Genomic DNA, 23,855 nt, shown 5'->3' on the forward strand with positions numbered 1-23,855 from the left:
CAATATCCATTAAATCAATGCGATTTAATTTTTGTGGAACTTTTGTTGCTACTTAACGATGTTTGCGGCGAAATACAAATCGCAGGCTACTGCGGAAAAAGATTATTTGGATAAATGTGCAAGGTCCAAATTTTCTCTTCGCCCAGGTGTTGCTTGAAGAGCGGCGCTTCGCTGTGCTCGCTATTAACTTATCACTAATTCATGTGGATCTTAAAGAACACGTGACACAATTTTATTTATCTGCATTTTCTGTCTAGTATTATAAGTAACTTTTTCATACAAAATAAATTCTTAAAGCTTCTGTTATCAAGACAGAACAGAAAATAGTGAACAAAAAACACTAGCCGAAGCTGTTCTCCGATTTTTGCCCATAATTAATGAGATAAGAATCGCTGGCGTGTTACAATGGAAAGGTCAAGAGTAAGCTCTCCTGCATGAACAGTATACAGCCGAAGTAATCCAGTGCAAAGGCTGTCGCTTTACTAATGAAATTTAGGCACATGAATAGAAATTGAACTATGTTGTTTTGTTTGTTGTTCAACGTCCCTCTCAAGAATAACTATGTTATGTTGACAAATTTTTTAGCAATCAGCAGGGAACAACAGAAAGTGGAACTGCAGCTTTACAGAGGATACCTGGCTATAAGTCACTGAACCACTTTGTCTTATATTAGATTAGATATTAGATTATAACATAATACAAGAAAAAATAGAAATTTAGTAGGGATGGCAGTTTGTAACCGGTTAACCAATTAATCGGTCGCAACGATGGTAATCGGTTAGGAAATCTGTAATCGGTTAGTCGGAAAAAATGAAAATATGTGTAAATATCCTTAAAATTCTATTTGCAATTTTAAAAAAAATCTATGAATGTTGATACGTTATAACATTTTTTGCATACATGTATTTAGATATAATTCATTAGGACTCCTCGGACGGGTGTGTTGGGGTAATTGGTCAATTTGTGAAGTGTTAATTGCTGTTTAAACATCATCCCAGCTTGTCCTCTGTTTCTTTAATGATAATAATTAAATCACCGTTGTGTATTTTGAACTGATTACATTTTGTATCTTTTGCAGTTCTGCCAATTTATATTTCTATGCAAACATTGTAAATTAAGTAATAGTTTAAAAAGGTCGTTCCTGAGCTTTTGAGCAGATTTTTGTCTTGACCTCTATTAAAAAAAAATCTGCGTAATGTTTTAGTTCTTATAATAAATTTGGATTCTACAATGCAAAACAAACTATATTCAATGAAAAAACTCATGATATAATTGAGCTATATGTGTAGATTCTAAAAATATACTTGATAAAAAATTCTCAATACTTTTGATAGCAGGATCAAACCTCCTTAAACTTTGTTTCTGTTTATGATGACAACCGTATGTAATGTTTGGGGGTCGTCAGAAAGTTATCAATGTCCTTGATACATGTATCTCGTGTATATTTTATGGTTTTCCTTTCGAAATTGAATTAAAATGCGTAAAATATACAGATCAAGCATAAACAGAATATTACTAAATATTTTTCTATTTTTCTTTTCTTTTTTTATTTATATATATATATTAATTTATTGGGAGGGGGATATGAATAGAATTAATTTTAAAAACAATGTCCGGAAAAGAGCATTTTGTTACGGTTAACCGATTAATCGGTCGGATCGTCTTACGGTTAACAGATTGGCAATTCTGTATTCGATTGCCATCCCTAAAATTTAGGGATTAAAATATTTTTTATCTGATAATTAAAGGTGAATGTATTGTCACCATAAAGAATAAACTTACATACATACATGTACAACGTATGTAATATACGAAGTTGTTTGTTCATAGAGTAAATTGTCTTTTCCTTCCATCTAAACAAAGTTATTGGATGATATAGATAATATTTCGTATGACGTATTTCCCCTCCGAGTTAATTTCCCCTGACCGCCGTCTTGGAGATAAAACTTGTGAATTTTCCTCTTTGAGTAACCAATTTTAAACATGTGTAGCAGAAAAATAAGGGCATAATTTCTTTAAAACACTGAAATCATGAACTCAAGGACGCTTTCGCAATCATATATTCATAAGAAAAACTGTGTTATCTTTACCTAAATGCCCAGTATGACATGTTTAAATGAGTTCAACAAATAAATTGATGCAAAGCATCAAATCAGCCGCAAACAAAAAAAAAAGCATGGTAAAAAGAACTTTCACAAGAAAGCATACGTTGTACAAGGAAAGCACAGGATATTCAAAGCTAAGGAGTTATATTTTTATTTTACACTGCCTTCAATAAAAGTCTTTAAACATATTGCAAGATAAATAGAAGTTCAGTCCGTATGTTTATCAAATTGTTTCATCGATACAAGAATCAGCGATAAATAATAAAAATGTCATCAAAATAAAGATGTAGGTCTATTTATAGTCAGTTACAGATGAACCACGTGCTGATACCCTGGATGTTTGTCACGTGATAATGCCGATGATTTCTTCAGACTATGCTTTACGACGGGGTGGATAACGCAATAAATTCAAAGTGTAAAAAATCCATGAGTCATTATTCGAAACATGTTTTAATAGATTTATTTTTATTCAACACTTTTACCACTGTAATTATCTTACGGAAAATCATAACAATTAGTATTCATATCTTACACATTCCCATGCTGGGGAGTACCTATTGTAAACCCGTTTTATATAATTATAAATTATTAATTATCTGAAGAGAAATGAAAGTGAAATATTATAACAGCAATGAAGATTGTGTAATGCAAGTTTTAAAAATAGTTTCCTCATAGTTTCATACATGAAATATATGGAGATAACGAACAGTATTCGAGGTCTAAAGTCCAATAAACAATACAAAATAAGAGCAGAGCAAACACGGACCTCTAAACATCAGAGGTGGGATCAGGTGCCATGGAGGAGTGAGCATCCCCTGCCGACCGGTCACACCCGCCGTGTGCTCCTTGTCATGATCGGGAAATATCGGAAATATCCGTCGACAATTCAGTGTGTAAATATGTTATCATTAATGAATTATTATTAAAATAGAAATAACGTCTCATTTCCCCATGTGCACTTTCTAACACAACCACTAATAGATCGGCCGCACCTGCAGCCGATAATGATGAAAATAAACTTTTGACAGGGAGTTGTTATACTGCAAGAATATGGACGGTCGAATCATGAATCTAATTCTGTGTACGGCGATAGTGATACTTGTAGATCTACAACGAAAATTTATGGTAAGTTATATGCTTGTAGTATAATGTGAGAAGTCATTGTTGAAAGTGGCCAGACTTCCCTAAATGGTCAAAGGATCTTGCACCACCAACTTAACTGCTAAGCCTAACGCAACTATTTGGGGGGGGATCCCTCATCGCAAAAGCGATACATGGATAAAAATTTATATTTCTTTGAGATACATTTTTAACAGGTTTGCTCGTAACAATCTTAAAATAAAAACTAGTCCTCGGTAAGATAAAAGCGATACTGAAAAAATACTTTAAGTGCCACATTTTCTTAAAGAATTAACATTTTGGATAACTTGCAAATCAAATGTAGGATTAAATAGAACTTGTTGCTGTTACACGTAATAAAAAAAGAGATAAAATACTAAAACATTAAAAACATTAAAAACATTAAAAAATACCAATTACTCTCCATATTCAAAATTCAACACATATGAATTGTAAAAAATAAATAACAAAATAAAAAAAAAGCATGGGGGTCAGCAGCGAGTATACAGTTTGCTGACATTTCTACAGTGAGAGACAGGATAAATATCCATTCTTTATGTTGTTCCTATTTATATTTTTCGTTTCACGCTTTTCATTTAAAGCATGTGAGTAGTATCTTTATGCACTACAAGTTACAGGTGTGCACACGGATGTAGCATGCCTAAATTATAACATGTCTCCCTATCTTTAAAAATGTATCAATTCTATCTGGACAGTTTTTTTTTTCCGGAACCACCCCTATTACCAATAAAAAGGAATAAATAAATGAATAAATAAAGAAATAAACCAAAATTAAATAAAAGCAAAACAGTAAAGGAACCATATACATTAAAAAAAACGGAGGAAAGAAAAAAGGGTTAAACTTATATTTCTAAATGTATAACATAACAACCTGAGATTAAAACTTTCACCTCGGATATAAAAGCAGGGTTACTTTTTATGATAATTGAGGCCAATCATTTTTAATGTATTGACTATCACAGATGCAAGCATGCTCATGAATAATAAATTATTTAATTGAAAACATATCCGTCTAACCTTGCAATAAAAACAACAATCACATTAGGTCGTGCGATGGATGTGGACGACACTCTCCGGTCGCTCGGAAAATATGGCCGTTTTCAGATTTTACAATACGTCTACACTCTGATATGCAGTCCATCTGCTGCTTATCCTCTTGTCATTTATGTATTTATAGGTAAGTCATACTTAATTTAAAAAGATATGTCAATGAAGGTCGCTCAGTTCATGATAGGTTTAAATGGAGCTGCTTCCTATTTATTATAGTACTGGAACGACAGAGTTAAAAGCCACTCCAGTAGTATATTTTAGGTAATATTTTTACATTCAATTAAGTTGAGCTCCAAACTCTACAGATAAGAGGTCTCCCTACATTTATTTCAAAGTTTATGAAAAGGGGGGGGGGGGTGTCATGGACGCCTACTTAACACATTCGAGGTTGTTTTTCCTCTTGTCGGAAAGGCTCGAGAAGTTTCGATTGATGATACATATGTACATGAAATATGAAAGCCTTAGAACCAAGTATTCAAATGTTAAAGTTTTTTTTAGAATAGGTCAAACTCCAAAAAATGTTGATATCCAAAGGAAGGTCACAAGGAATACACATGTGAAACATGAAAGCCCTAGTACCGATTGTTCAAAAGTTATGACCAAGGTTCAATGTTTTTTTAAGTATGTCAAACTCCAAGGTCAAAGTCAAAGGGTAAAAATTGTTGGTATCTAAAGGAAAGACTTGTCACAAGGAATACACATGTGAAGAATGAAAGCCCTAACACCAACTATTTAAAATTTAGGGCCAAGGTTAAAGTTTTTCAAAAGTATTTCAAGTGTCCAAGTTGAAGGTCAAGGGTCAAAGTTGTTGATATCCATAAAAAGGTCTTGGCACATGGGATACGCATGTGAATTATGAAAGTCCTAACACCAAACTGTTTAAAAGTTATGGTTAAGGTTAAAGTTTTCTTTTCCAAAATACTTCAAACTCCATGGTGAAGGCCAAGGGTCAAAGTTTTTGGTATCCATAAAAAGGTCTTGACAGAAGGACTACACATGTGATGTATGAAAGCCCTAGCACCAATTGTTCAAAAGTTTTAACCAAGGTTAAAGTTTTTTCAATAGTAGGTCAAACTTCAGGTCAGGGTCAAACAGTCAAAGTTGTTGGTATATGAAGGAAGGCCTTGTCACAAGGTATACACTTGTGAAGTTTGAAAGCCCTTATACGATCTTTTCAAAAGACCAAAGTTAAGGTCTGATAAAATTTAGCAAAAGTGGGTCAAACTCCAAGGTCAAGGTCAAAAAGTAAAAAAAAAAACAAAAACAAAGAAAGTTCTTGTCACATGGATTACACATGTGAAATATGAATACCATAGCTCCAACCAATCAAAAGTAATAGGCAAGGTTAAAGTTTTTGCGGACAAACAGCTAGACAGCTAGACGGACAGATAGATAGATAGACAGAAGACAGACGGACGGACAGGGTAAAAACTATATGCCCCAGAATCCTAGATTATGGGGGCATAAAAAGTGTCTTTTTTAGGCTATAGAACTGTTGCACTAGAGGTCAATAAACATAGGTTTACAAGAGAGCATTTATGCCGTGTAACTGTTAAGTATTCGCTGTGTTTCAAGACTCAAAAAATGACCCACAGAGCGTTAATGCTGTGTTTATGCTTTTTCGAAGGTTATATACCAGACTTCCAGTGCAAGTTTCCAAGTGATCTTTTGACAAATTATTATAGAGAGACTAATGGATCGCAAAACGTCACGATGTATACACGTCAATGTGACGTCATTCTCGAGACAAACAGGTCTGGTGTTGTGACACAAGACATCTTACCCTGTACAGATGGATATGATTTTTTTGGACGTGAAACCACGATATCAGAGGTATGGAATAGAGAATTTTAAGACTTTTATTATTATTTTTACTGTTTAACTCAGAACCAAAAATATCAAATGTAATAATATAATTTTCCGGGGTTTTGCCTCGTCAGCTTTGAGATCAGACAATACGGACATATTTCATTCAGAAACACACCGTACACGGTCAACGCAAGCGGAACATCCCCTCGCAAGGGAGCACAAATCTCTTACATTAAGTCCAGCATATGACATTGATCCCGGTATAATTCTGTTACTTTGTTTGGTTACTTTGGTCACTTCACTTACATTCATCTGCTCCCTCACAAGTGCGTTACTATATTCAAGTGATTCAGAAATTTCAGTCTATCAATGGAACTGCTATAATTCATTCTTCGGTATTATTACAGTGGAATTTGGTGTGCCAGTCGGAAGGCCTGGGAAGTATGCCGTCTACCATGGTGGCCGTTGGGCAGATGATCGGTGCAAGTTTGTTTACAGCGCTGTCTGACAAATACGGTCGTTTGGTGGTAACTTACACTACGTTTATCGGTACATCGGTGTGTTTTATACTGACTGCTGTGGTTCCGTGGTTCTTTGGATTTGTCATTCTCAGACTACTGACCGGGGCCTTCGCCCAGGTAAAATTAAAGATTGTTTGGAGAGGAGAATACAAAAGCATATATTAAGTTTTCATTATATATATATAAATCTTATATATAAATTCAATTTTTGAACTAATTCATGGTACTTAATTTCAACATTAAAAAAAAAACACCGACATTCGAATATTCTAGATGGTATCGATTATAAAAGACACTTTTCATATTTCTAGCTTTATATTTATTTATTGTCAGGGATTTGGTTTAGTATTAGCCACAATACAAGTAGAGCTGTTTCCTGCAGAAAGTAGAGGGTTTGTGAGCTTTGTGGGCAACCTTATGTGGACGTTCTCCATATCCTCTATAGCACTGATCGCCTACCTCCTTAGGAGCGTCTCCTGGCGCTACACAATGCTGACTGCGGGACTAGTAGGAGTTCACAGTCTTGGAACACGATGGTTCGTTTTATACAAGTTTATTCTTTCCTCTTTATAGAACGCGATAATTCGGTTTACAGAGATTATTCCCATCTTTGAAACGTGACGGTTCTTTTAAAAAGCATTTATTTCATAATTTTTAGAATAGGATGGTTAGTTTAATAAAACTTTATTCTTCTTTCTGAACCATGGTGGTTCGTTTCATGTAAATTTATTCCTCCTTAGTGAATACGATGGTTGGTTTTATAACTATAAATCCTCTTTCTCAAACACGATGGTAATCCAACATATTCATGCAACTAATATATAATGGAAATTATTCACAGATATGAAAGCCTCGCGTCACATGACGCCAAACACTGACCATACATGTTCCGACTCTCCAAGATAAAATCTTTCATAAACTTATTACCAACGACAGTGGTTGGTCATTCTTTTGAAGTAAGAGAAAATATTTATAAAGGAATACCATCACAGCAGCTTTCTGTGCTCATGACAATCAGAAACAAGTTAAATTGATGCAAAGCATCAAATCGGCTGCAAAAATATATTATTTTAGAATTTAGAAGAATTTTCACAAAAGAGAATCCGAAAAAAAAAATCAAAATAGAAAAATTACACGTATTTGGTACATTATTTTGCAAACTGTTCCATTGCTTTACTTTTTCTGTTCATTTTTTTAAACTTTGATTTGCAGTGTGATCAATCAAAATAAATAAATCATGGAAATAAAAATAGGATCGCTCGCGGTGAAAGATAGTATCACAATAAAATCATTCGACTCAATGGCTTATGCAAAAAATATCGAAAATTACTTATTATGAAAATCTATAAATGGTGACCAAAAAAAAAAAATAATAATAACTAGATGCTTTTCTTGTTGCTAGGGCAACAAGTGGTCTTCCGACCGAGCTCTTCTCCAGAACGCTATGCTATCTCACTTCATTTCATACTTTATTGAAGGTATTTTTCGTTTACGTTTATGTAACACAGTCTTTCAACATAGATCATAATTATCAAAGGATTTCTGCAGAATCTCTGTAAACAAAGCTTTAAAAAATAAGCAAAAACTATCATACATGTCTTCACGGAGAAAAATATTATTTTCAACTGAAAAAAGAGAGAAACAATCTCCCGTCCAAGCAGGATTCGAACGCGCAACATACGAGAAAGTTTGAATCGGTCATATCTTTGCAATAAATGCATCAATCAAAGTGATGAAAACATACATAGAACTCTTAAAAGACTCTCTATTAACCCTGTAAATATCAAAGAAAAATATTGAAAAACCAAAAAGTTTCAAATTTAACATTTTTGAATTCACTTCCGTTCGCGACCGGAAGTCCGAACGACGAAAAATAAAGGTCGATCACCATATCTCCATTTGATGCTCTATCACGTCAGTGAGTTTCAATTTCATATCTTTAGCCGTTCTCGAGAAAATTAACGGACAAAATTTCATTTAAAAAAAACAAATTTCCCCAAAAATCGCGAACGGAAGTGATTTTTCAAAAAATGAAAAACACGTCTGGAGATATTCTCACGATGCATCTTCCCTGAAAAAATCTTTCAAATCCGTCCACTCACAGCTGAGATATCGGCCGTACTATGAAAAAAGAATAATAATAATAACTAGAAACTCATTGCGAGCAATGAGAGGTCTTCCGTCCGATTCTGGTAAAAAGATAACTCAAGCTGAAAAAGTGATAAAAGAAATTCAGACACTCTGGAGATTTAACCCTGGTCGTCAGCCTGAAAATCCAACATGCTAACCATTAACCATTCCCTATTTTGCATCACTTTCTGTCACTACCAGAAGTGACGGCGATACAAGATTTTTCACGATTCAAATAAACTGATGACTGACTATCAGTCCTGAAAGTTTTAAACTTCAGTCGTTTACTGTTGCCGAGCAATAGACCGGAAGTTGACGTTTTATTTCCGGTGGAATCTAACATATTTCAAAACAGCGAAGGAGATGCAATAAAATGATGCAAGTTTTAGTTTAAAAAAGAAAGAGGAGAAATAAAATGAACGCATCCTCTGATCTAAAAAATAAAACAGGTTTTGTAATCCACAGAAATAGTTCTATCATTTAATAGTTGCATATTTAAGATCAGAGGTCACGTCCTATATTAAATATCGAAAAATAGCTTTAAAAATTGGCTGTTTTGTAGAAATTTTCAGGATACGAGGAAAATGACGCATTTCATGACGTCTTAATGCATAGGCTAGCCATGACGTCTTAATGCATAGGCTAGCCAGAAAATTACGTCATTTTTGATAGATACGCAGTCATCAAAGGTCTAAATGATATTTAATGCATTGTCAACTAAAACCAAGCAGTTTCAGTTTTTCTGAAATTCACAGGGTCAAAAAAGGCCCTAAGTGAACCTTGTTCTTTAATATTGAAACCACTGCACTAGCACAAAGTACCAGCCATCATCGATGTTTACCTTGCACTCATTCCCTGAAGTAACGAGTGTCAGGCAGGTTAATTTTTTTTTCTTATAGTGCGGAATTATAGGATGAAACCTAGCCAGCTAAATTTTGTGCAAGTACTAGCAGATTTACATCGGATTTGTTACTTGAGTTTTAACAATAACTGATAGCAGAGAAAATAATCTGTTACAGATAAAAACTAAAAAAAAAACTATTGTATTTACTTCCTTTTTTCTTTATGCATTCAACTTTCTATTCTATGCAATTCCAAATACAGACATGTCCGTGTAATCTTTTTCTGTACTTCTACACTAGTGCATCAGACCATTTGTGAAAGGCGGTTCAAGATACATTACTTCGCGCCAAACGTCACGAGTAATTCTTCGCGCCTTTTCTTTGGAATGTGTCTTCAATTGAATAAGTGTACGTGATAGCTTCAATGAAATTTAAAAAAAATATATATTGCTATAGCCTGATTTTCGAGCCTAAGAATGTTTATTTATCACACTTACATATAACATATCGTATACGGGCAAGTAACATAAAGGCAGCGCTAAGTTTTCTTACACACTTTATATTCCTCTTTACCCCCAAAGTGGACTATTCCAATTATTAATACTTTAATGAAAAGACTTGAATGTTTTGCAACAAAACACATCTCGCCATATGACGCTCAAGGAATCTGATACCTATTATGTTCGGTAACTTGTATCTATAAAGGAATATAACCCTACTAAAATCAAAGAAAAATATTGAAAAACGTAAAAGTTGAAAAAATTGACTTTTTTAATTTGCTTCCGGTAGCGACCGGAAGTACTCACAACTCACGAAAAGGCAAACCCGCACATCTAGAAGTCATGTTCTATGCTGTCCAACAATTCTTCAATTCATATCTTTAGCCGTTCTTTAGATCTCGCGCGGAGAAAATTTCATTTCAAAATCAGAAAATGTCCATAACTTGGAACCGGAAACGAATTTTTCCAAAATTCTTTCAAATATAACAATGGCATTTTATAGCGCATTATCCCTGAAAGTTTGATGGAAAACAATTGAATAGCTCTCGAGATATTGCGTGCACAAGATTTGTCTAAAAAATCTAGTTTTAAAATGTATTCCGGTAGACAATTTTAAAAACAAATTATATATTAAGCATTACAATAAGAGTCTCTATTAAGCCTATTAAAATCAAAGAAAAATATTGAAAAACGTAAAAGTTGAAAATATTGACTTTTTAAATTCGCTTCCGGTAGCGACCGGAAGTATTCCCGACGCACGAAAAGGCAAACCCGCACATCTAGAAGTCATGTTCTATGGTCTCCAACAAGTCTCCAGTTCATATCTATAGTCGTTCTTTAGATCTCGCGCGGATAAAATTTCATTTCAAAATCAGAAAAATGTCCATAACTTGGAACCGGAAGCGAATTTCTCCAAACCTCTTTTAAATGTAACAATGGCATTCGAAAGCGCATTATCCCTGAAAGTTTGATGAAAAACCATTGAATAGTTCTCGAGATATTGCGTGCACAAAATTTGTCTAAAATAATAATAATAATAATAATAATAATAATAAGAAACAGTAGAATCACTATAAGGTCTTCCGTGAAGACGAAAGACCTTAATAATAACTAGATGAGATCTCGTTGCGAGCAACGAGTAGGTCTTCCGTCCGATTTTTCAATAAGATGAGATATGATTTTGACTATGATCTTTGTTGAAAGATAATAATATATAGACTTCCCTAATTAGATTTCATTCTTTTGATTTATATAACATTATCAAAGAGCTATAGATGACAGGCTTTTGGACCCTCTGAGCCCCTAGTTTGAGGGGTCAGCTCCTTTTTCTTGATATCAATTGAAAGGTCTTGTGATTTTGGAAACGTTTTGTTCACGAAAATTTCAGAGATTTCTTTTCGTTGTGGAGATATGCTGAATGGAAATATTTAGGGGCCACCCCACCAAGTCCTTAATGGGGCCGATTAACAAAAATTGAAAGGGTGCATATTGTTTAGAACATTATTCTGACCATCTTTTGTTCAGTATTGCTTATCAAAATATTCTCCCTTTTTGAGATATAAAGCGTCAAAGATTTAGCATTCTGGCCCCTTGTGACCCCTTATTACGTAACATATGATCAGAATCTTATCATATATTGTAAATCGGTAAGATAAACACCTTTGCTTCAGTAATGTATTACAAATTATTGATCGTTAAAGAGTTATAGATGAAAGACTCTTGACCCATCTGAGACCCTAATTTGAAGGGTCAGCCCCCATTTCTTGATATCAAATGAAAGACCTTGTGATTTGAAGACTTTTTGTTCAACAACTATTCAGAGATTTCTTTTCGTTGTGGAGATATGCTGAATGGAAATATTTAGGGGCCACCCCTCCAAGTCCTTAATGGGGCCGTTTGACAAAAATTAAAAGGGTGCATATTATTTAGAACATCATTCTGACATCTTTTGTTCAATATTGCTTATCAAAATATTCCCCCTTTTCGAGATATAAAGCATCAAAGATTTAGCATTCTGGCCCCTTGTGACCCCTTATTACGTAACATTTGATCAGAATTTTCTCATATATTGTTGTCAATCGTTAAGATAAGCATCTTTGCTTCAGTAATGTATTACAAATTATTGATCGTTAAAGAGTTAGAGGTGAAAGAATTTTGGCCCCTCTGAGCCCCTAATTTGAGGGGTCAGCCCCCTTTTCTTGATATCAAATGAAAGATCTTGTGATTTTGAAGACTTTTTGTTCAACAACTATTCAGAGATTTCTTTTCGTTGTGGAGATATGCTGAATGGAAATATTTAGGGGCCACCCCTCCAAGTCCTTAATGGGGCCGTTTCACAAAAATTGAAAGGGTGCATATTATTTAGAACATTATTCTGACCATCTTTTGTTCAATAATGCTTATCAAAATATTCCCCCTTTTCGAGATATAAAGTGTCAAAGATTTAGCATTCTGGCCCCTTGTGACCCCTTATTACGTAACATATGATCAGAATCTTGTCATATATTGTTGTAAATCGTCAAGATAAGCATCTTTGCTTCAATAATATATTACAAATTATTGATCGTTAAAGAGTTATAGATGAAAGATTTTTGGCCCCTCTGAGCCCCTAATATGAGGGGTTAGCCCGTTTTTTTTTTTATATCAAATGAAAGGTCGTGTCATTCTGCACAACTTTTCTTCTATATGTTTTAACAAATTCTTAACAGGTATGAAGATATGAAAGAAAAGGTGTAAAATTTTGTGAGATGTTCCTGAGACATTTTTTGAGCCCTACCGAGCTTCGGCGCCTTTTGCGCTAGAGAGATTTGGACACCTGCTTGCAAATCTACCAACCTTCCTCTACCTTCACTGAAAATCTTGAATCAATATCTTAAGTCGTTTCGGAGGAGTTTCCAGAACAAGCCGACCCTCTAAAAATCAGAAAATCCAAAATATCTCGAGATAGAAAGTGACGTCATCAACGAAAAAAATTTCCAATAAGGTTCAGATCAATACCTATCAGATCTGAAAATTTCATGAAAATCGACCAAGACGTTTTCGAGAACTCGCTTGCACAAAATCGGTAAGAATAATAATAATAATAATAATAGGGAAAAAGAAACCGAACGAAAACAATAAGGTCTTCCGTTGGAGACGGAAGACCTTAATAATTAGAAACTCATTGCGAGCAATGAGAGGTCTTCCGTCCGATTCTGAAAATAAAAAAAAAAATTCACGCTGAAAAAGTGATAAAAGAAATTCAGCGTGAAAATCCAAGAAAGCTAACCATTAACCATTCACTTTTTTGCATCACTTCCTGTCACGACCGGAAGTAACGGCGATACAAGATTTTCTCACGATTCAAATAAACTGATGACTAACTATCAGACCTGAAAGTTTTAGACTTCAGTCGTTTACTGTTGCCGAGCAATATTGTGAGAACAAATTCTAATTTTGAGGACAGGTAAACACTCGACCGGAAGTGAATTTTATAAAAATCTCTGCAAACTTTTTCAATCAAGAAGATGAAAACATACATAAAACTCCTAGAAGACTCTCTATTAACCCTGTAAATCCCAGAGAAAAATATTGAAAAACAAAAAGTTGCAAATTTAACATTTTTGAATTCACTTCCGTTTGCGACCGGAAGTAAGAACGACGAAAAATAATGGTCAATCACCATATCTACATTTGATGCTCTATCACCTCAGCAAGTTTCATATTCATATCTTTAGCCATTCTCTGATGATACTGTTTACTTTCTTTTATTCTTTATGTATTCAACTTTTTATTTCATGTAATTCCATATACAGGCATGTCCATGTAATCTTTTTCTGCACTTCTATATACTTCTGCATCAGACCATTTGTCTATTACGAAAGGTTGGTCACGATACATTATTTCGCGCGAAACGTCACGGGTAAATATTCGCGCATTTCCTTTGGAATGTATTTTCTATTGAATGGTGATAGCTTCAATGAAATTTCAAAATGTTCTTATAACCTGAATATCGAGCTTGAGAAAGTATATTTATCATAGTGTACTTATTATATATCGTATGGATAAGTAACACTAAAGCAGTGATTTAGGTAAGATTTTCTACAAGTTTTATTTTCCTGTTTACCCCCAAAGTGGACTATCCCGATTAGTTACACATTTATGAAAAGACTGGAATGTTTCGCCCAAAAACATGTCTCATCCTGCGACGGTCAAGGAATCTGATACCATTTATGTTCAATAACAACATCTTTTAGAAAAAAAAATATTTATATCAACTTTATTAAACAATCTTTAAAAAAATGGTTTTCTTATTTTTGTCTTTTCTGTTCATTTAATATGACACAAGCCTGCATGGGGAAAAACAATGGTCACGTAATAATTACTATATATTGATTGCTTTAGTCAGGCAAGTTTCTTTAAAAGCTATTACTTATAACCATGGTTTAGGATCAGTTTTTCCGTGGTGTAAAACAAAAGGTTGTAGTTATCGTATTTCCTCTTGTAGTCATGTCGTTTTTCTACTTTGAGATACAGACAAGAACAATTATAGTAGACGTTTGAGGAAACCCCGGATTAAAACCCTAGTTCGAAACAGAATTGCAACGTAATTGTGATGTGACAATCCAACAATTCCTTCACAATTCTTTGATCCTTATGGTACTTTCATTCGAACAAACGCTCGGCTGACTCCGTGAATTCCGACCTACTTATCGGAGTTTACGGAGACAGCCGCCATTTTAACCCGCTTCAAATTTAGAAATGCGAATATCTAGAGTTTGGATTGATCAATTCTAAAATAAATTATATATTAAGCATTTTCAGAAGAGCCTCTATTAACCTTATTAAAATAAAAGAAAAATATAGAAAAACAAAAAAGTTTAAAAATTCGACTTTTTTAAATTCGCATCTAGAAGACATAACCTATCATCTCTAACAAGTCTCCAGTTCATATCTTAAACCATTTTTGAAAAAAAGGGGGGACAAAATCTCATTTTAAAATCAGAAAACTGTCAATAACTTGGCACCGGAAGCGAGTTTTCCAAATTTTCCTTCTGATGAACAAAGTCCATTAGACGACGCATAATTCCTGAAAGTTTCATTTAAAACCACTGAATAGTTTTTGAGAAATCGCCTGCACAAAATTTTGGGGAAAAAATAATAATAATAATAATAATAAGAAACAGTAGAATCACTATAAGGTCTTCCGTGAAGACGGAAGACCTTAATAATAGAAAACAGACGGAAAACAATAAGGTCTTCCGAAGGAAGTCGGAAGACCTTAATAATAATAGAAAACAGACGGAAAACAATAAGGTCTTCCGAAGGAAGTCGGAAGACCTTAATAATAAAGATAAAAATAAACAATGGACTTCACAATCTTTGTCACATGATAAAGCCGATGATGTATCAAAATAAATATGAAGTGCAAAAATGAAATCATTGCAACATTTGCAAATTATTGTATTCAAAACAAAATTCACTTACTATTAAAACCTTCACAATTTATTTGTTATGCTTGGCATCTTTTAATCCGGAAACTCAGTACGTTTTGTTTTTATATCCTATGCATGCCCATGTTGGGGAGCAGCTCATACAACAACTTTTTATGAAATCATAAATAAATGAATAACTGATGTGAAATGAAAAACAAACTAAAACCTAATAACAACCATAAAGACTTAGTATTAAGCGAAAGTTTAAAACGTATATTCGTAACTTTTATGTTTGTCATCAATGAAGAATTACTCCAACGGAGCAATGAAAAAATAAGGTCTCAATTCCCCATGTGCACATTCTAACACAACCACAAATAGATCGGCCGCTCCTGCGGCCGATAATAAAGCTGGTGATTTTTTTTAGGATACTGAAAGAGTCCCCTCGATGGCTCGTAGTAAACGGCAGGTATGAAGAGGCTAAAGTCTGGATCAGAAAAGCAGCCAAGTGGAACAGGAAGGACGCAGCCATTATCCTCGCTGACCTAAATTTGGCGTTAGAGAATGGAAACGTTCAAGGACATGCTGAAAACAATACAAATACAGAAATTCTTAATTCACAGATAAATGATGTTAATGAAAGGACAGAAAATATAAACTTGTCTTCACATCTGGAGGAGAAGTTGTCGGTTTTGGATATATTCAGGAATCGCCGAATACTCATAACTTCTGTGATTGTGTGGATCATATGGTAAATTAAAAAAAATCACAATAAAAATAAAATAAAGAACAGTAAAACACGACTGAAGTAAAATCTACTATTTAAAAAGAAACTAACCAAACTGGGTTTACACGTATTTGAAGGAATGATTTGAACATGGTAGTAAACCTATGACAGCTTTAGTGGGGATAACTGGAAAATGAAAAAAAAGGTGAAGATAGCAAACATTGATCGATCTCAAAAATCTACAAATCATACAAATCTGTGAACAAGGTATAAAACACCAATCACAGGTAATTCCAAGAGGAATAAAGTGTGAGTAGGAGTGAGCATTCCCTGCCGACCGGTCACTACCGCCCTCATCCCTATGTATTGATCAGGTATACATAATATTCCGTGGTCAAATTTAGCATAAACGCAAAAGCCAAACAATTGGTATGAATTACACAAGCAGAAATAATTGTAGGTAATATTTGCTAACAAGATCATTATAACGTCCATAGATTTTACGAAATGCCGACATTAAACGAGGTTGTTGAAATCCCTGTAACTTCAACTTATCTATCAGTAGTCTGCCTCTGTTTAAACATTGACCGTACTTAAAGCATGTTCTTGAGTATTGCATTATTTGGGAGGCGTAAACACAGCAGACTTTTACTACATACAAAAAGGAAAGTTGACGAAGGAATTGAAGTAAATTCGTTTGACACACATTTTAGCTATTAGATGGCCCTTACCGTTTATAACTGTTTTCCTGCCCTGATAAACAATATAGTAAAACATGACTTAAGCAAATTGATAATGCTCCTTTTTATATCTGTTATTTTTTATATCAAGTTGAGATTTTATTTATTTGCTGGATAAAGATAATAAAAGTTTGTTATAGGCATGAATCTCCAATATCCTTGTACGGTATAGTTGTGATATATTGTACATAAATATATATAAAATTGTATCGTAACAATTATAAAAAAAATCTAATATTATGGTTCTAGATAAATTAATTAAAAAAAAAATCTATGCCAAAATTTTACAATTGTTTAGCATGTTGTAAATCAATTGTAAGCACTTCCACCAAGATAAGAAGTTTCATATTTTTTTCTGCTTATTTACCATCGGTATGATTGTTAATAGGGACAGTATACAGCTAAATTATTTTATCTAGAGAAAATACTGAAAAAAAAATAAAGTTATAAACTAATGAAGTAATTTTATCAGTGCCTATAACTCGTTATAAATGTAGCTTTCTATATTGCACAATTATTCTGGTATACTAGACATAAATGTAAACAATACAACATCTCCTCTTCTGATCTTAGGTTTGTGAACAGTATCACTTATTATGGCCTCTTTCTGACGTCAGGAACAATGAATGGAGACATGTATCTAAATTTCTTCTTAAATGGATTGGTGGAGATACCCAGTGTGTTCCTGTATATGTTTACTATAAACAGGTATGCGGGGGCATACTGATACAGTTGTAATGAATCGTCAGGGTCGGCTAAAATAAATGCCCAGTCTATAACAGTGTACCATCAACAGTTATCAGGGGGTATAAGCTTATGGGAAATGCTTGTAGAGTAGAACACATGAATAACATCGTCAGGAATGGTTCAGTTAGTTCATAATCCTTTGGGTCTACGAGAGGGCTAAAATTAGGTCAAAATGTTTCTTGGAAATAAAAAGAGAAAAAATCTAATAATAACAGTAGAACCGAGGTGAATCTGCTGATCGCGGTTGCACCTCTTGTTCATGATTTTTTTTTGTCGGATAAAAAAAAAAATATACGTTGTTGGCATTAATTTGTAATATCTGTGGTTTCTAGAAAGATGTTTCACTGTAAATACCTAATAACTTTATATTATTGTATTTATATTGACTGTTTTATAATATGATGTGTAGATATGGTAGAAAGAAAACCTGTATCATGTTTCATGCTATAGCTGGGGTGTGTCTATCGGTTTCTGCAGTCCTCATGTACCTGAAAGGTAATAGTTTCTTCTCGGCACTAAATGACCTTTCTCTAATAGTAATTATAAGGTCTTTACACTATTTTTTTTTCCAATTTGATTTACATTTTTCTATTGATCTGGAACGCCTCTAGAACTTTGCCCAGTGCTTTCCACAGCTCACTGCACTCGCCACTAACAGACAGTAGCCGTGACCGCGTGACTAAGCAGCAATACGTTGCTGTCATAAACGCAGTAATCATGATATCTAATATTATATGCAGTCAACTGCCAAAAATACAGGTATTCCTTTAAGTCTTGTCCTGTGGTTACATAAACAGTAAATATTGCTTTTCCAATAAAACAGGTAGGCGTTCAGTTCGTGATCGGGAGGCCCGGGTTCGATTCTCGTTCGTCGCGCCTGGTCAAACCTAAGACGTAAACAATACGTAGTTACTGTTCTTTTGCCAAGCGCCCGGCATGTAGAAGTGAAATTCACGGGTCTTTTAATGAGACCTAAAAAAATACTGAGGTCCCGTGTCAGGCAGCCTTGGCACCTTAAAGAACCCTCACTGCTCAATGGCCCTGAGTGCCGAGTATAGCTTTAAATTTGAAGTCCTCCACCGTAATATGGTGATGTCTTTATGAGTGTAAAATTCTCGAGTGGGACGTAAAGCAACAATCAATCAATCCAATAAAACAATTTTGTAATAGTTGAAATGAAAATAGCCATATTCTTTGCATTTTCCCTAATGCTTTCTACTTACGGTACTTGACTTATTTGTAACTTGATTGGGTCCTTATTAGAATAAGGATAATTAGGTAGGCAATGACTCAAAAAGACAATAACTTGTAACTTTTATTTCGTTTTAAGTCTTTTTTCGGGGGTGAGGGTGGGGTGGGGGGCGTTGTCATCACTGGAAAAAGAATTGTTCCTTTATATTCAGAAATGAAGTTCCTTTTTATATAATTAAACAAAGTATAATTATTAATATGAAATACAGCTTCTCTAGTAATGGAAGGATTTGCAACTGCCTTCAGTTTAGTGGGAAAGTTCGGTATATCGGGATCCTGGATGACAATATTCTTATATACAGAAGAAGTGTACCCAACTAATCTAAGGTAGGCATTACAGTAGAACCTAGATATTTACGTTACAAGTGCAGGCTAAATGTTTACAAGTAGAACCTAGATATTTATATACCAAGTACAGGCTCGATATTTACAAGTAGAGCCTAGATATTTACGTTAATTGTACAGCCTACAAATCTAGCAGTAGAGCCTAGATGTTTAAGTTACATGCACATCCTACATATCTAGTATAGAGCCTAAATATTTACAGTTTAACTCTCTACTTCAAATGATTAGTTTTTTTTCTAAAATTTTTCCTATTATGATACGTCCTTTTCAGTAAATTCAGTAAATTCAATTGATTAAAATTGTCTAATGAAGAATGTTGTCTAGTACAGTGGATTTGTTAGGAAAGTAGTGACCAGATTAAATTTAAATAAGTTTTACTGTATTAATTTAGAAGTTTGATTTTGCTATAAGTTTAATGTCCGTCCATTGAGTTTTGTATGAGTGGTTAACGTAAAGAGGAATTGATTTTTTGATCAAAATTATTTTTTTTTTTGTTTCTGTATTTCTATATGTTTTATTTTCTTTCAATCTTGACCAGTTAGTGACTTAATTAGAAATGAAAAAGATTTCCTAAAGAATTGATTGTATTTTACATGTTTTACAGTATCTCAGTTCGAGTTTTCTCAAAAATTTGTTTTGTTAGTTTATTAACAGTAGATATTTGTCTATGGAATTTTCCTGTTTACCCAATCATTAGGATGCTTACATCTCCATGGGACCTGTTTCTGGAGGTCCACTCATAATTTGTCTTGTTTAACTGGCTTTTGAGTATGATCATTGTTCACGATCTTCATGTTTCAGCTTTAGCTTCGTTTTAATCCAGCGGCCTAATGTTATTTATATTCTGTTTCCTTACTGTAATTTTTACTCATTTCTGACGCCATTATCAAGATTTTTTTCGATTCACTTCTTTCAGAGCACTAGGTATAGGACTGGCATCGTGCTCAGCCAGAATAGGTGCGATGATATCACCATACGCAGCACTTTTCGTGAGTGTATTATTTTGCCCTTACAAATGTTCTTTCTAGTATATCTTACCATTAAACAATTCCATTATTCTGAGCTAAAGTATTGTAAATATTCTTAGCATATTTAATTTTGGTTTTCTTATTACTTTTAATCTTTAAAAAAAAGTATGCCCATTTCTCATCCTATGTTATACATCAACTCTATGTAGTGTTAGGTATGTGATATTGACTTGCATATCAAACTGAGTTAATTTTTAGAAGAAAAAAAATATAGTACATATGTTTAATCGAAGAAGTGTTATCCATTTTAATATCAAAAAGAATTATGGTTTCAATAATTTTCTGTTTGAAACATTGTTTTGGTAAATATACTAATTTGAATATATGTAATTTTTTGGACAAGACAGCTTGCATTATCCTGAAAAAATTTGGGGTTTGTTGTTCACCTTTCATGGTCTTGCTAGACCACGAAAAAAGAAAAATTCATTATAGATAGTATATATCACCAATTTCAGCTTTACTTTTTATTTCAGGGAACTCATATACCCTGGGGACCTGGTGTCGTATTCGGAATTTTGTCAGTATTAGTGACTGTTTTAATTATATGGTTACCCGAAACAACTGGGAAAGAATTACCTAACACCCTCGAAGAGGTTAACGATCTTTACGTCCAAAAGAAGGATGATCAATAATGATACACAAATCCTTACTAATTTAGACAAATTAGAATTGTTAAAGCTTTCATATTTTAATGTCTGGACAATAATTCTTTCGATACAATCCTCGTGATATGATTTTGATGATTGTATGAAACGTAATATACGTATTGAGATATAATTATTGTATGGTTACACAGTATATTGAACTGCAAAGTACGCTTATTTAAGATGCATAGTTCTGTGTGATGTTGTTTATCTACATCTAAACGTTGAATGCAAGTAAAACAAGAAAAGTTATCAGAAGTTAGTATTCTAATAGTATGTAGGTTATGAGTTGATGTAGGCATAATATAGATTAGCAAACACTGATGTTATATGTTGTATCTTTAGTGTATTATGCCGTCAAAAAGTATGCTAATTCTTGTTTAATGTGTCTTATTTACACAAGCAAGCCTTACTGACATTTAACAGTATTACTTCATGTTAAAGAACGTCAGTATATTACAAGTATTTTCATAATAATGGTGCAGTTCAAAAATAAATGATCTGCAAATCTTAGATGTACATGAAGATATCTAAAGTACGCAAACATATGCTGGCTTTTAGTAGGCAACTCAAAGTCTCTAACCCACTATTTACTGCTCAGCATTTAATAGGGCTGGGACGATATATCGAGATATCGATAATATCGATTCAATGTGAGGATGATACGCATATCGATACATATGAAGAAATATCGACATATCGCCCAAAAAATTCTGACTAATGTTTTTCTTTGTTTACTTAACATTTTGGGTTTAGTATGTAAAATAAATATGCTTAATATAAATATAAATATGAAATACATAATAATTAAGACCACTTGTGCAAAATAATTAAGTTTTACAACAGATATACAACTTCTTTGAATAAATTATTCTTATTTGTGAAGAAATGTTTTGTTCATTTCAATATAAAAAAAGGATTTATAACCAATTAAACATATCGTGATACATATCGTATCGTGGCTCAAATATCGGGATACGTATCGATATAGAAAAAGTTGTATCGTCCCAGCCCTAGCATTTAACTTGTATTTCCAATATTATTCCGGAATATGCACCATGAAATCACAGTATCTTGATTGTCTGTTACTTTGGCAATGCATATGCCTTTTTCTCTCCTTGTTTTTATTTACCTTGAAATTGGACAATTTCTTTTATAAAAATCTGTGAAAATAACCTTTTTATGTAGTTCTTTGAATTAATGTCAGCTTTGAGTTTTTTTATCCGAACACTGGAATATTGTTTAAAAAAAGTTATTGCATTTATTTGATGTGATGAAAACAGTGCAGGTTCTTTAATTGAGAAAGAGCTGACCTCTTGGAAGAGTTCTTGAACCATGGATTCCATATGCACTAAGCGATGCTCGATAACCGAAGGGTCATTCAGTAACATGTTCTTCTGCAAACCTACGAATATAAATATGTTAATCTTTGTTTGAGATAAGACTACAAACTGTTTATTGACCTCTAGAAGGAAATTCCTAAGTTGTTATTACACAATTATAATAGTTTTATTATCCTTAAGAATCAAAATTATCAATTAAATAGAGAAGAAAATAGTAGTCAAACCTCTTGTGATCTCCTACTCTGCTTAATACTTTTGAAATTTGTCAACAGACAACTTTGACGTTTACCGATCCCGCATATATAGCAATTGTATAATTATAATATGAGTTATCTCGCTTAAGCCGCTTTATTTTCATTTAATTTGACAACACGGTTGTCACCCTGCACGCTCGCTTGCGCTATTTCATTCTCAGTTGCGCTTGAGGGAGACTTCACAAATTGTCTCCCCTCACGTAACATGCTCTATACCAATCAGATTGACTGTATAATTCTGAAGGATAATAATTTCTATTTTGTTTTATTTTCATCATTTTACATATATGCTATAAAAATCAGCTATTGTACTAAATCTCATTGATCATCGTTAAAAAAAATAATTCACGCAATTACTTTCTCTTTATGAGGAAACTTTCATTACATAATTATGAAAACACGGCAGTTTAAAAAAAATGATATTAATTATGATAAATTATTTAAAATGAACGTTGATATTAAAATCAGGTATGTTATGCTTATTTTTTTAAAGCTTAGAAACGTATGTCTTATGTCTTAAGTGGAATGCACTGTGAAAATTGCTAATGATGTAAATGCCACTTTATACATAGGACAAACGTGTTGACTTGTACTTATTAATGATATTATTGTATCTCGTAGAGAGCACACTCATGGGAAACAATGACTGATAATCCAAATTTTACAATTTTTCTATACGATTCATCAGTTTATAGAACGAAATGTGTCCAAAGTAAACACAAGCTATTCACTAATGACTTATATTATGTAATATCAATAACTTATCAAACATTATTGTATATTTAACAGAAAAAAACAGGATCAAATATCATTATTGTATATCCTTATATTCAAGAATATTAGGATGTGACAAGGAGTACATGACGGGTTTGACCGGTCAATAGAGGATGCGAACTCTTTCGTGCCACCTGATCCCACCTCAGCGCTGTGTTTTATATAAGAACTTAGGACTGAGACCAAAATCACCTTTTGCAAGTTATTTTATTATTTATATTCATTAAATTGACATTTCACCAATCTCACAAAATTATTCAGTTTGTAGAGATTTTAAAACTACATGAATTTTTAAATCTTATAAGTTCTTTTGTAAAACACCTTCCTGATGATTTTAGAAGCCTCTGTTAATTCTGCTTCCGAGTTGCTTAATTACTTTTCGATAACTTTATATTTCTTTTTAATCATTGTTAATAAAAAGATGATTAAAATCCATAACTTTTGTAACCAAAAACATTAAGTACAGGACAAAAACGTGTAATCCTGGAAAC

General features: G+C 33.4%; 1 protein-coding gene across 1 annotated transcript; it reads left to right on the forward strand.

The window, feature by feature from the left end:
- The first annotated feature begins 4,298 nt into the window (after window positions 1-4,298).
- LOC133198838 (solute carrier family 22 member 7-like) lies at window positions 4,299-21,601 on the forward strand. Its single transcript, XM_061334802.1, has 10 exons — window positions 4,299-4,422; window positions 5,923-6,128; window positions 6,512-6,742; window positions 6,959-7,161; window positions 15,939-16,262; window positions 17,552-17,686; window positions 18,135-18,220; window positions 19,186-19,303; window positions 20,238-20,310; window positions 20,823-21,601. Exons 1-10 carry the CDS (start codon window positions 4,299-4,301, stop codon window positions 20,979-20,981), a joined length of 1,659 nt encoding a protein of 552 aa, XP_061190786.1. The 3' UTR covers window positions 20,982-21,601.
- The last annotated feature ends 2,254 nt before the right edge of the window (window positions 21,602-23,855 follow it).

Source organism: Saccostrea echinata, unplaced genomic scaffold, assembly GCF_033153115.1.
Source record: "Saccostrea echinata isolate AGI-Se365-2 ecotype Australia unplaced genomic scaffold, CSIRO_AGI_Sech_v1 ptg000033l, whole genome shotgun sequence".
NCBI lineage: Eukaryota > Metazoa > Mollusca > Bivalvia > Ostreida > Ostreidae > Saccostrea > Saccostrea echinata.

Bases quoted from the DNA above. Each gene is read 5' to 3' on its own strand.
- LOC133198838 (XM_061334802.1), top strand. From the start codon at position 4,299: ATGGATGTGGACGACACTCTCCGGTCGCTCGGAAAATATGGCCGTTTT. The intron at 16,263-17,551 runs GTAAATTAAAAA...TTCTGATCTTAG, and splicing joins GTGATTGTGTGGATCATATG to GTTTGTGAACAGTATCACTT. The intron at 18,221-19,185 runs GTAATAGTTTCT...TATGAAATACAG, and splicing joins AGTCCTCATGTACCTGAAAG to CTTCTCTAGTAATGGAAGGA.